Below are 13,362 nucleotides of genomic sequence, written 5' to 3'. Positions count from 1 at the left end.
ATATGTTTGAGAGGCCTTTTTTTCCTCCGTGTATAGAGACAAACAAGTAAACAGAAAGCGGACTAATCTCCCACAGAGTCATTGAGTTAATAAGGCTGCGTACCGCATAGCAATAATTAACTAAAGGCAGCAACAAGCGGTAGTCCTCAGGCGACCAATCCGAAATCACGACCAGTGGTTGTGAAAAGGATGAGGTCGTCCTATGAACAGTAACCTGCCGCAAAGAAGAAGACACGGTCACAACCGGTCCATTCGTGTGTGCCGTATGTCTCGGTGTCGTAGAGCGTTTTGTGAACAGATAAATCCTGGAGATACCAAAATCCATTCAGTCAGTACATCGTCGCAGAAGACGAAGCAAGGACAATGTGAGGCATAGTTCTTCGCAGAAACCATGTTGTCTAACACAAGCATGTTGACCATGATGTGTACGACTGATTACCCCAAATTATCTCAAGTTGGCTGTTCTAAAGGCAGACATCGTGGGTCATAGTAACAAAGTATAACGAACTTATCTTAAAGTTGGCTACCGATCATACTGTAAAATACTATCTAAGAAGTTAGAAGGGAAATGGGTTTGCCAAAAATTAATTCCGAATCCCTCCGAAGCACCAGTAGGACGGAAGCAGCATGATCTTAGATTTTTACAGATAAATCTGCATAATTACAGAGCTGCTAAACGTCTGCAAACTCTCTCGACCTTAAATATCGGCATCGATCTAATTCACGAGTCTTATTTGTACAAAAAAGATTAATGGACCAAGCGGCAAGACTTTTACTGTGTTGAATTCGACGCGGATGTTCACCACCTGTACTGGAGTAACTGTGACACAAATACCAAAGTCCATATTCAGCTTTATTCGCTAACATTTCGAAACAGAATAAAGGAGTAGTAATTATATAAACCGCAACAACATGGACAACTCTGATATAAATATTTGAAGGGAATCTGAAAAGTGTTCGTTTTCGGCATACAGTATGACACATTTCCATATCTTTATACTTGGAGTCAATCAGAGTCCCCATAGAAATCTCAGAAGAACGGATTGAGTTAAATGCAGAGTGCTGGCGGCTTCAAAATTAGAAGTGGAGGGAGCTGTGGACGCCCTAACCAAAAATATGCTTCTGTCCCATTACCAATATGGTGGACTTGTCTGATGGCAAGCGCTTGGGAATACGACACTAATGTTCAATCTGATTACCGGTGCAATCAACGCACTTCTCTGACGCCTGCGTCTTTTGCGAAAATCCAATAATGCAAGCAGAGATTCTTTCTACGGGAAAACAGCAGAATTGGTTAAAAGTATACAACAATTTGAAAAGATTTTTTACTTGTTAATGACTTTGTTACATTTATAACTCATTGGTATGATAGTAGTTTAACAGGTTACCACCCTTATAGGTATAAGTTTTTTTCCATAATAATGTCATTGTCATAACAACAATTTATTATATTTTATCTCATTTAAAAATACAATTCCAAAGCTTTATTCATAAGTTTCTCATATGTTTAGAAAATATTGCTTGCACGTTCTAATGCATCGATAAGAGTTCTGCTGTTTTCATAGAACTTACAAATGAAATCTCTTTGTATGTGGAATAACTAAGTTTAAAGTTGTATAGTTTCAATTGAGAGACCCACATTACACAAAATTAAGATAAATCATCAACTTCTTACCTTACGTTTCGACCTTGCCATACGTTGATCTCGAGAATTTTCCGCTTCGCCCGGAGGTCGTTTTCCCCATACGGCCAATGCTATACGGGTGTAGGTGAATATTAGCACCGACAATGGAACAATAAATTGCAGCGTCAGCAATGCCAGTGTGTAGTAATAGTTCTGTTCGGCTGTGGGCCATTCCTCCTTACAAATGTATCTAAGGAAAAGCACAAGAAATGTGAACAACAAACAAAAGTCACAAAGGAAATCATGCACAAACAATGAAATTGTAAATTATACAAGAATTATGACAGCTGGAACTATGTATGTATGTGAATGTATCTGTGTGGGGTGTAGAAGTAGGCTGGCCGACTGACAGACTGTTTCTGTTGTTTGATGAGGGTAGTGGACGTTTTAATGTTTCTTTGGCAAATATTAAATCTTTGTTAAGGCCTCTGGGTTTTTTTCTCAAACATTTCTGGTAGTTATAAATGATGTTATGGTAATTTAAGGAACTCATTTAAAAGGGTCACACTTCTTTTTGAGCAAAGAATGTAAAATTAGAATATAAAATTAAGTTGACGCATAAATTATTAAATACGTCCGTTTTTAATTAAATTATGTGGAGAATGACAATCAACAGAAATTTTGTTGAAAAAAACCAAACAATCTTTGAGCCAGACATACACTCCACGTCAGTAGAACAGAACACTTAAATTTTTATTAATGTTAGCTTATTTATCCAAAAACGATTGAATCTACGTTTTTAATCTTGTGGTGATTTAAAGTCTAGCTTTTCGCCAAATGATTTTCTGATCATTTTTCCGATAGTAGTATGAAAAATAGGCATTATTTTTGGCCTTCTAATCATTTTTCACCAAAGAAAACATATAAGTAATTCCGTGGATACCGAAATAACAGCGAAAAAGAGTTGAAATTGCAGATAATTGAAACATCTCCGACTATCAGTAGTAGTCGCGCAGTTATGTCATATTACTTCACAATAAGATAGAGTATGACACAGACAACCTCGACGGATACAATCGAATGCTTCGGATGCTAATAAGATGGAATATTTTCAAAAAAAAAAATATGAAAAACGTCAATATTTCTAATAAAAACCTTGATATTTTGTTTAATAAAATAATTTTTTCGCAAAGAAGTCTGCCTTATAAATGTTTTGAAATATGCTCCTCATTTAGAGGAAGATAATCTGATATGAAAACATCCGCTATTTTAATACACTGAGGGACATTTTAAGACTTTTTAAAAGGAACCTACGAATCTAAAACCTCAATTTCAATAACTGTGTTTTCCCCCGAAAATGGGGCTTACATATATGAATTCAGTTAAAAAAAACTACTATATATGTAAAATACGGTATAAAGAGAATATCCTGGTACATTTATACTAGAACATTACACTTTTGAGAACAGACGCGGACACAGAAATAAGAACACATATAAAATTAAAAGTTCAGAGGATGTGTTCAATTTGAAAGATGTTCTAAGATTTCTCTCAGGTTATTATGTGTTGTTTTCGTATAAGATTACTTTCCTCTGAATGTGTAGTTTATTTTCAAACCTTTAAACGGCAGACTTCTTCGCAGAAAAATCACTTTATATCCGGTCTTTATAAGAAATTTTGACGTTGTTCATCATTTTTTGAACATGTTCCATCTTATCAGCAAGGTTGTTTGTATCATATTTTATCTTACAGAGAAGAAATATGACATAACTGCGCGACTCCTGCTGATATTCCGAGATGTTTCAATTATATATGTTATATCGGTGTCCGCGGAATCATTTATATGGTTTCTTTGCAGAAAAATTATTAGAAAACACTGCTTTATCGACTGAAAGAAAATTCGGCGTTAATATCAATATAAAACCATTAAAAAATTATCAGTGCTTTGCCGACAGAGATATACCCTCAGCCTGTGTAAATTGAAACATTTTTTCCCAAAAAATGTATATGGGGTTTTTGCACCTTTCAGGCTATTTTCTCAAGAAGTATGGACCTACCCCGATGAAACTTGTACCGTGGTATGGGGGGCAGTTATTACAATAAAAATCAAAGCGATTCGAAATCAGGAGCTAAACTAAAATTTTCCGATATTTTGTGTGGGAGGTACCCGAAGGAGTGGACCGATTGCGTCCATATTGGAACCTCTTCTATGACTGGTAGAATTTTCAGGATGTGTAAAGTATGGACTAAATCGGTTACTTCCTTCAAGAGTTATCGTGCGCACAAATTTTCCGAACATTTTCGAAATTTTGTGGGGGAGGTACCTGAAGAAGAGGGCCAATATGGCCTACCTTCGAACTTAAACTAAGTTTAGGCAAAATATTACGATACCTAAAATTTGGTTCGAATCGGTTGATCCGTTCAAGAGTTATCGTGCGCACCAGCCAGCCAGACAGACGGACGGACATTGCTAAATCGACTCCAAATTGTCTGAAACGGATTTTGTCCAAACATACTTGGGGTCTAAAACCATTATTTCGATGAGGCACATTTTGCACGTATGAAAGTGTATATACCCTCGTTAGCATAAATGCTGAGGTTATAATGATTATTCTATCCTGATGACCAAAAATTAATGCCTATTTGTACAGTGTTTTATTTAACTTACTTTGTTTCATGTCTGTTTAGTTCAAATATAGTAACTCATTTTTAATACAGTTGCAGTTGACAAATCGAACTAAAACTTTGCACACTTTTCAGATTTGAATGGCAATACATAAATATGAAACCAAAACCTATATGGGTCCATTTTTTCCTATACCTCCATACGGTACCACCCAAGTTCAGGTCTTTGGGCTGGATTCTTGTTCTATGAAAATCATTTTTTTCATTTGACATTTTTTTACTTTCTAAACGTTTTCATTTCACATTTTCATAGAAACAGAATTGAGCCCCTGGTTGTAACTTGGCATTTGGAGTTCCCAATGGTACAGACTCTTCCCCACCAAAAGTTGTGGACACAGGTCCAGGTTTTGGTATAGACCACATATAAAGGTACCACCCGATTTCAAGCTTTTTAAAGTTTTTATCTACATTTTCTGCCAACATTGGCTGTAGTTTGGTTATGGGGTTCTCAGTGGTCAAAAAATGTATTTACTAAAGAGTTAAAAATAAAAAATAATTAAAAAAATTAAGCTACAGTGTTTCATTTATAAATGCATTACAAAGTAGAAAATAATTTATAAACAAAGCACTGTAGCTTAATTTTTTTAATTATTTTTTATCTTTGTGTTTATTTCAGCTTGAGTCCATATTTTGTTGTAATTCAATTGTTTGAATAACAACAAAATATTTTAAAGTGGATATGAAATTGATTAGTTGCGGGCGAAGGGTAGGCCTTGTTGACCAATGCGTAATGCAAAAACAACTTTCTTGTTGTTTTTACCCCCGCTTATTGAAGCAACATTCGTATGTTCGTATTCTTTGCGAAGCAAAGACGACATAAAAACAGTGGTGGATATGAAATTCCTTAGTTCGACTCAAATTGTAGGGTAAACAGATTTAGGGCCATACGGCAAATTTCTCATTTTGTTTAATTTGCTAGATGGCTTTATTGACCTGTTTATCGATACATAGTCGGCGAAAAAGGGAACTGATGAAGTTGTTTGGTGACAACTGAAACTATAGTATTCCCTACCCTTCGCCCGCAACTAATCAATTTCATATCCACTTTAAAATATTTTGTTGTTATTCAAACAATTGAATTACAACAAAATATGGACTCAAGCTGAAATAAACACAAAGATGTAAAATTCTGCAGTCCAACAATAAAAAACGCCAACAATTATTTTTTATTCATAGCACTATCGGAAAAAAATATCATAAAATCATTTCGCGAAAAGCTGGAAACATAAATTTTTTTCTGTGTTTGATACGGAACATTATAAACTTTAAATCCCTACAAGATTAAAAACGTAGATTCATTCGTTTTGGGATAAATACGCTAACATTATTAAAAATTTAGGTGTTCTATTCTACTGACGTGGAGTGTATCAACCTTTTATAACCAAATGAAAAAGGAGTTTTAGTGACAAAGACATGTGTCTTTAAATTGCCATGTTAACAATGTCCTTTTGTCAAGTGTTTTACAAAAATACCTTAAAATATCTATGTATGTATGTAGATAAAATAGAAATTGAGACATTAGTAAATAACCTTCGATTGAAATGTGTTTTCGTCTTGATCTTTCTTATCCGAAATTTGATTCAATAGAAGTGGGCCACTCAAGGAATGACGTAATTTTTATTGTAAATAAATACATACGTATACTATATGACATACAGGGATAAAACTTACCTTCCACATAGTTCATACCAATCACCTGGCTGAACCAATTTCGATACAATTGGTATTGGTAATGCTGTGGCCAATGCAATGAACCAAATGCCAACGATTATAAACTTGGCATATCTGAAATAAACAAAAAAAGAAAACGAAGATATAAAATAGATCTTTCATATATTATATTTTGTTTAAATAGACAATGAATAAAAAATATATATTTTGTATTTAAAGGCGAAAAAAGGACAGGGATAAATCCAAAACATTGACGTAAACACATGTAAAAAAGGCTTTGCCCACAGAGATGTACCCTCAGCCTGTGTGAATTGAAAAGCTTTTTTCCTTAAACATTTGTATTTAGGGGGTTTCACAATTCTGTACGTATTAAGCTGAGATTGTTGTGAACCTTTGAAGGCTACACGCCCGAGTTATACATCAAGAAATGCGAGTACTACAATCTCATAATCAGTTTTTAAACGAGTACAGTTGCGCGTCCCGATTAGAGCAAAAATTCAAAAAACCCAATTTTTCAGTCTTCAAAATGTCAGCATCCGTTTGAGATTGATGCAGTGGTTATATTAAAAAATCATACATTAGAAACTTCATCTCTGAAGTGTATTCTTTAACTTCTTCTTTGAACATTATACTCTACATTGTATTGTAAAGCCACTAATTGAAAATTGACTTAAAAACACGTTTCCTTCAACGATTTTTTCCTATTTTTTTACATTAATATGACCACAGCTTCCGCTCAAATTATAATTTTAAAAAATCCATCGGTGAATCGTGCTAAAACAGTTTATTTTACCTAAATGCGTTCTCAGTTTCAACAGAAGTAAATTTTCTACAAAAAGGCCGTCATGTATTGTATTGAAAAAAGAAAAAGGCTTCAAAAATACTTCATATCTGCAAATTTGCAATAATGTTTGTACAAATAGAAGTTATCGAACTCAGCCTTCACCTTCTAGCAATTCATATCCGATATGCCTGATGATCTGAATAAAACCACCAGCGAAACGATCGTAGCATATTGGTTGGGTGTGTGGGACATCCCTAGAATTCACTTTTTCAATACAAAACTCCTTAGGTCATGTTAGCTTCGTCCTAATAAGACAACAATAAACAAAAATCAGGGTTTAAAAGCCAGCATTTAAAAACATTAGCACTAGCTGCATACATCAACTGCTTCACAAAATTGACACACGCGGCTAAATAAGCAAGCGACCGCATATTTATTTTTGTGCATCTTTGCTTATTGGATATTTGACACCTAAGCTTTTTTCGCTACGAATAATTGACAACCTTGCTACAACATATTTAGCACTCGGCTGACCATTCATCGCAGCAAATATCCAAACGAGGGGTATTTTTGTGACTAGTGTTGCCACCGCCAAATGAAGAAAGGTGACATTTGGTGTCACAATATTTTTTAATCGGTCAACAAATGGCTAAATTATAGTATTTTAAGTCTGAAATACCCCACAAAAAACTATAACCGAATTTCTCACAATTTTCCAAGTAAATATTGAACAAAACAAAAAAAAAAAGATATAATTTAGCCCTTTAAAAAGAAGGAGCAACAATAGAAATCCGTTGTGAAAAAAGAAGATATGCCCGTTTAAATTTGAAAATGTAAGAAACCCCGATTTTCACTACTTTTACCGTTATAAAAAAATAAAACGAAGTGACCCAAACGAACTAAAGACATTTTCGTTTTCCATGGATCCCAACACGATAGAAATTTGCATCAGAACGCTAGAATTTTTTCTGGTCAATTTTTGTAGCACAGGGCCATTTATCGACATTTTACGAAAAGTTTGCACCTTCTCAAGGCCAAAACCGCCTGAAGGAGCATTCCAATGCTTTTGCGATGTATTAAAGAGTTCTTAATTACTGTCTTGGCTACAATTTTTGTTTTTGGGTGCCAAAATGTCAAAAAAACGTGGATAAAAAAATTAAAGTCAAAATCGGGAGGCTCGATTTTCACCGTAGACCTATGGTCTAGTGGACTTTTTTGCTCAGTTCATTCCCAGGAATCAGAAACGCTAGGGGCTCATTAAGGTTTTTTTCCTTGAGAAATCTAGGACGGTTAATTCTGAGTGCTACATACAATTTCTTTGACTAAAGTCTCCTGAGAAATGCGAAAAACGAACAAAAGAAGACAAATCGTTCTGCACGTTATCGTTCTATGGGAAAAATCGTGAACCTACACTAAACAATTTCTGGGGGGAAGTTTTGAAGCCCCAAAGAAGACTCAATAACAATTCTCAGTATTTTGTGGCTAAAATCTTCAAAATACCGAAAATAGGGAGGTACATTCTATGGTGGCTATATCAAAACATGGATCTGTATAGAACATTCTCAATGTGAATGTTTTGTACGGTCAACAATGACTAAAAACAAAATTTCAGCCATTTCGGTTAGCTAAAGTGGCTAAAACCTTCAAAATACCGTAAATCGGCAGGAATGTTTTTAACACCACGGAAGAGTAAATTTTAGCTATTAAGGTAAAATGATGTGGCTAAACCTTTAAAATACCGAAAATCGAAAGGCGGCTATATCAAAATGTGAACATACGCCGACGATTCTTTACAGGAATGTTGTATATCACCAACGAAGACCATAAATTGGATTTTACTTATAATGCGGCTAAAACCTTCCAATTACCGAAAATCGGACAGACTGTTCTATGGGAATATTTGGTCAGATGCCAAAACTCGTCGGGATCTTAACACTTGGAGAGATACAAGACACCCGCAACACATACATACAACATCTTCTTCAAAATTTCAAGGTCAACTTCATAGTCATACGCGGGCGGACATTCTAGCTAATTGATATTGAAATTGTTTCTCGTAAAACGTTTTCCAGCAGAATGTTGAAGAGATCACACGAATGGCTGTCTCCTTGTCTGAAACCTCTTTTTATACGGTTTAGTTTCGAAGTGGTTCTTCTATTTTAGCTGAGGACCGGGAATATCAAATCAGATATCGTTGGAGTGCTTTTGAACGTAAATGTATCTCGAAAGCTGTTCTATAATCACAAAAATAGGGTAAGTGTCAATAGGGTAAGTGTCAATTCTTTCTTACGGTAAATAACTGATAAATGGTGGACTTGCCAGGTCTGAAGCAACATTGAAATGACCCAAGTTTTTTTATTACCCATACACTTTAGTCGTTCTGACCATATTCAGACACTATATTATATGCAATAGCAACAGAATTTTGTACCTGTAATTTGAACACACAAGCATATCTCCTTTCTTGCGACGGGACATATTATGCCCACGTTACAATCATCAGGTACGCGTTTCTCCTGATACTAACAGATTGATGCATACACCTTATCAGCGTGCCGCCGCCAGTCTTGAACAGCTTGACCGGTTGTGTGGTGGTTGTTAGTCAATAAAAACAAAACAACTCGCCAAATTTGTTTTTTTTTCAATCTCTCAGAAGAAACCAGTATTTTTTCTTTATGAAAGGCATTCATGAAATGCAGAAATTTGAACTTTGGCAAGACTTTATGAACACTATTCCAAAAATGCAGTAATATTTTTCTGTGTTGAGTCAGACTGATAAAAATTGTATGGAGAGTGTGTATTTTACGCACTAGTCCAAGTTAGGTTCGGTTGGATAATAACAGTTTGGAAAAATGTTCTTTCATTAATCTGAGTACACTACCTTTATATGTCACCAGATTATCTTGCTCGCCTCTACAGTAGGATGAGTCTGTACCAAAGGCATCAGTTAGAATTTTCGGACTTCATTCTGGCTCCTGTACATCTCAGTTTTTTTCGCAATACCGCTTTTACTGCTGAAAATAGGTTGTGGGCTACAGGTTGCTCTCTTGTGGGCTACAGGTTGCTACAGTGTGTATAGTAGCTCTATACGGCGGTTGCAGCACGACACTCCTGGTTATACCATGGGTTGAGGTCTCTGTTATCCATGTATGAATTTTGCGGTTGTTTGCAAGAGGTGTGCACATCTTTGCAGATATGTTAACGGAACGAGAAGTATTTTGATCAATGTGATATATTGTGCTTTTAGGTTTACGACAATGGTCTAGTCTAGCCTCCAAATGTTAGGTATTGTGAAGGTATTTGCCACATTTTCCAACCAAATTGGCAGTACTTTGGTATTTTGGTTTCTAAGTACACACAAAACCTCCGTTCTAAAAATGTTCGACGTAAATCCACGTTTTGATATAAGGCCCATATAAAAGTATCTCCCGATTTCCAGAATTACTAAGGAAAGGTTCACGTTTTGGTATAGCCCTCATATAATGAACCTTCCAGATTTAGGGTATTTTGAGGACTTTGGCTACATTTTTTGAACGACTAGCGGTAATTGGACATTTGGTTTGTTCCAAGTGGTCACAAGACTTCTCTAACAAAAATTGTAAATATTCATGATTTCGTATATTAGTCAGAAGCTGTACCTCAATCAATTGGCACTTCCCGATTTTAGGTACTTTTATGTTTTTAGCTACATTTTTATACCCTCCGCCATAGTTTGGAGGATATGTAAGTTTGTTTCTCTCTTTGTAATGCATTGAAATAATCATATATATTCTTGATCAGGGTTACCCTCTGAGTCGATCGACGCATGTCCGCCCGTTTCCAAACAAATTTAGTTACGACGCTAAATTTTTGCACAGATGCGTCTTTTGTTTGCAGGCAGGTCATGTTTTGGTATAGCCTTCCTACAATGGTATCGGCCGATTTGACGTATTTTACAAAATATTTGTGCTTTATTAGAACACAGGAGTGATACGCGAACGACTATATGGTTACTACGGTTATGTCTTGTCTACCAATGACTTTTCTACCTTTTGCCTAAGATTAGATAAAATCATAACTATAAGGTGATTCGATAAAAAAGCTCACGCACCAAAAGCTTTTAAAGTTTTTATATATGAGCTTTTTTGAATTGGAGTTACTTTAAGCACATATATAACTCAAAACAAGCTTTAAGGCCACACGACATAACCAAATTGACGCAAGCTTTTGTTTCTTACCAATTTTATAGCCATATCATTACATACACGCAGAAAAATATATGTTAGAAATATGTTTGGATCCAAACAAATATTTGTTTGGGACTGATTGCAAACAAATATATGTTTGGATCCAAACATAATTTGTTTGTGTCCAAACAAATATATGTTTGCAACATTTTGTAACATATCTAAATTTTATTTGTTTGGGTACCAACATATTTTTTATGTTAGAACATATTTTTTGGGTGGAGAGAGGATTTTTGTCAAAGAGAGTAACAACAGGGCTTTCCCGGCTGCGGAATGCTGTTTTATAATAAAGAGTTGTGATGTAATTGAAGACGCAGAAGCTTTGGTGTGTGTATGCCGTAAAACACGTGTGTTTCGTGCTTTGTTGTTGTTAACCAACATAGCAAGCGAAGAGGAAAAGAAAAACAAAATGGTATTAATTATGTTGTTCCTTTTTATTCAGTTGTCTAAATCGTTGAGTAAAGACGATAAAGTGAGTGAATAAATCAGTGTCTTGTCTTTTCTTAAAGAAATTGTGCTTTTTAGTAAATTATTTCGATTCATTTATAAGGCCAAAACGATTACAAAGTATTATTTAAAAATGAAGCTATATAAAATTAATATCTTAAAAAAGTATACAACATATTATTTAATTATTTTTAACACGAATATGGATAAAACTGCGCCAAACTAACATGGGACAGAAAAAGTATATTTGTGCCATTGACAAGGAAATTCTCATTTTAAATAATATTCATTTTAAAAACAGGACATGCACATTGCTTTAAAATGATTGGAGGACATAGAAAAAATTTGTTCACTATAAGGAATTATAGAATTCCACAAACGAGTAGCTCTTACTTGGAAAGAACGTTGAACTACGAGTGTTTGATAACTCGGTACAATTAAGGATGATGTTCTAACTGTTGGCGTGATACCATTGACCGTCGATAGCTCAGGGATGAAAAGATAAGAAAATAAAAGACAAACACGAGTGTACCAGTTTCAAATATTTTAGGTTTATTGGTGGTAAAAATGAGTTTCTTGGTACAAAAAACAGTTACCTTTGGTAAGTGACGCTACGATACGAAAGCAATAGGAGTGTGACTCCTTCGAAAGTTAAATAGCAAGTGTAGTTGCCGGTGGGCAGAATAACGTTCACAAGGCCGTGACATCAACTACGACTGCAGCATTGGAAAGCGCCCCTCTGCATCCGAACTGAGCGAATAAGGCTTTCCAGAAGAGGTAGTAGAAAAGAGCGAAACTCTCTTCTACAACCCGATCTAGGCGAATAAGGCTCCTGGAGGAAGTGCAGAGAAGATATCCCCATAGGGCTCGTAAGAGCGGCCAATTAGCGTGGGTAATTGGAATACTGCAGAAGGGGAAAAAAAGTATCGAACGTATACATTGGCGTAACCAATGTAACGAACTTATACACTAACAGAGTTACCGAACACAAAAGTTGAATATAAATAAGAGGGGCGCCCAAATTTCATAACCTTAAAAAGTAATTGTTTAACTTTTAGGTCCATGAAACGACTGAATGTACAGCATAAAAATTGTGAGACATAAGGAGAAACATGCTCATAACACCTTAAATTATATACATATCTCACGATTCGATTAATGCAAAGTTTGAGACGATCTAAAGTACATAATGAAGCACCGGAAATGAGCTCAAGCCCATAGATCAAATGCGGCATCAGTAAGGTCATACCAATCTTCTCCCTTACATCACGCGGGAATGGTACAGCCGATAAGTGCGCAATACATTTTATAATTGAATCAAAAAGGTGAATGGAAATATTTTATTGGACAAGAAAGAAATTGCATTTAATATTGGCAATTACAACAATAAATTTTTCATATACATACATACATATGTATATTTGAAATATGGATGTACCTATTTATTACATTATATAATCATTTGATTGCAGATGCCGATTTCCCGCTGATGATTTCTACTTTGAGGAAAATGTGTTTTATTTCACAACTAAGGAGAAGCGTTCAACGATGTCTCTATATATTTTTAAAAGTGCTACTTTTTATAAATTATTTCATTCAGTTTTTCTTTTATAAAAGTCGGTTATGTATTTCTTTGGAATTTTTTATGTACCTACATATGTGTCTGTTTTTGCTTTTACTTTATTTTCTATGTCTTTCAATAAACCACCACCATTTATAAATGTGTGTATATGTTTGAGATAGGTAGTGAGCGCTTACTGAGAGCAAGTAAGCATACATTTCAATGTGTTTGACATTGAAATTTACGCTCCCTTGCTCTCAGAAGGCGTTTTTTCCTCCGTGTATATATCAACCCAGCAAAATTTGAAGGAAGGGGTTCCATGCGATGACGTGATTTCATGACATCTTTTGCATTGGTTCAAACG

The 13,362-nt window shown here is 35.1% G+C and overlaps 1 protein-coding gene across 2 annotated transcripts in view; it reads right to left on the bottom strand.

Moving 5' to 3' along the window:
* The window catches only part of RYa-R (RYamide receptor), a 688,795-nt gene that overhangs the window by 349,770 nt on the left and 325,663 nt on the right, over window positions 1-13,362 (bottom strand). For both annotated transcript variants that reach the window (XM_073958606.1, XM_073958607.1), the window contains exons 4-5: window positions 5,981-6,094; window positions 1,676-1,874 (exon numbers count right to left, since the gene is read on the bottom strand). In XM_073958606.1, the coding sequence (XP_073814707.1) occupies window positions 1,676-1,874; window positions 5,981-6,094 (313 nt within the window). The remainder of the gene's footprint in view (window positions 1-1,675; window positions 1,875-5,980; window positions 6,095-13,362) is intronic.

Source organism: Musca autumnalis, unplaced genomic scaffold (genome assembly GCF_047663935.1).
Source record: "Musca autumnalis isolate F117 unplaced genomic scaffold, ASM4766393v1 scaffold_1, whole genome shotgun sequence".
In the NCBI taxonomy this organism is placed as follows: domain Eukaryota; kingdom Metazoa; phylum Arthropoda; class Insecta; order Diptera; family Muscidae; genus Musca; species Musca autumnalis.
This window is presented reverse-complemented; position numbering and strand designations above follow the sequence as displayed.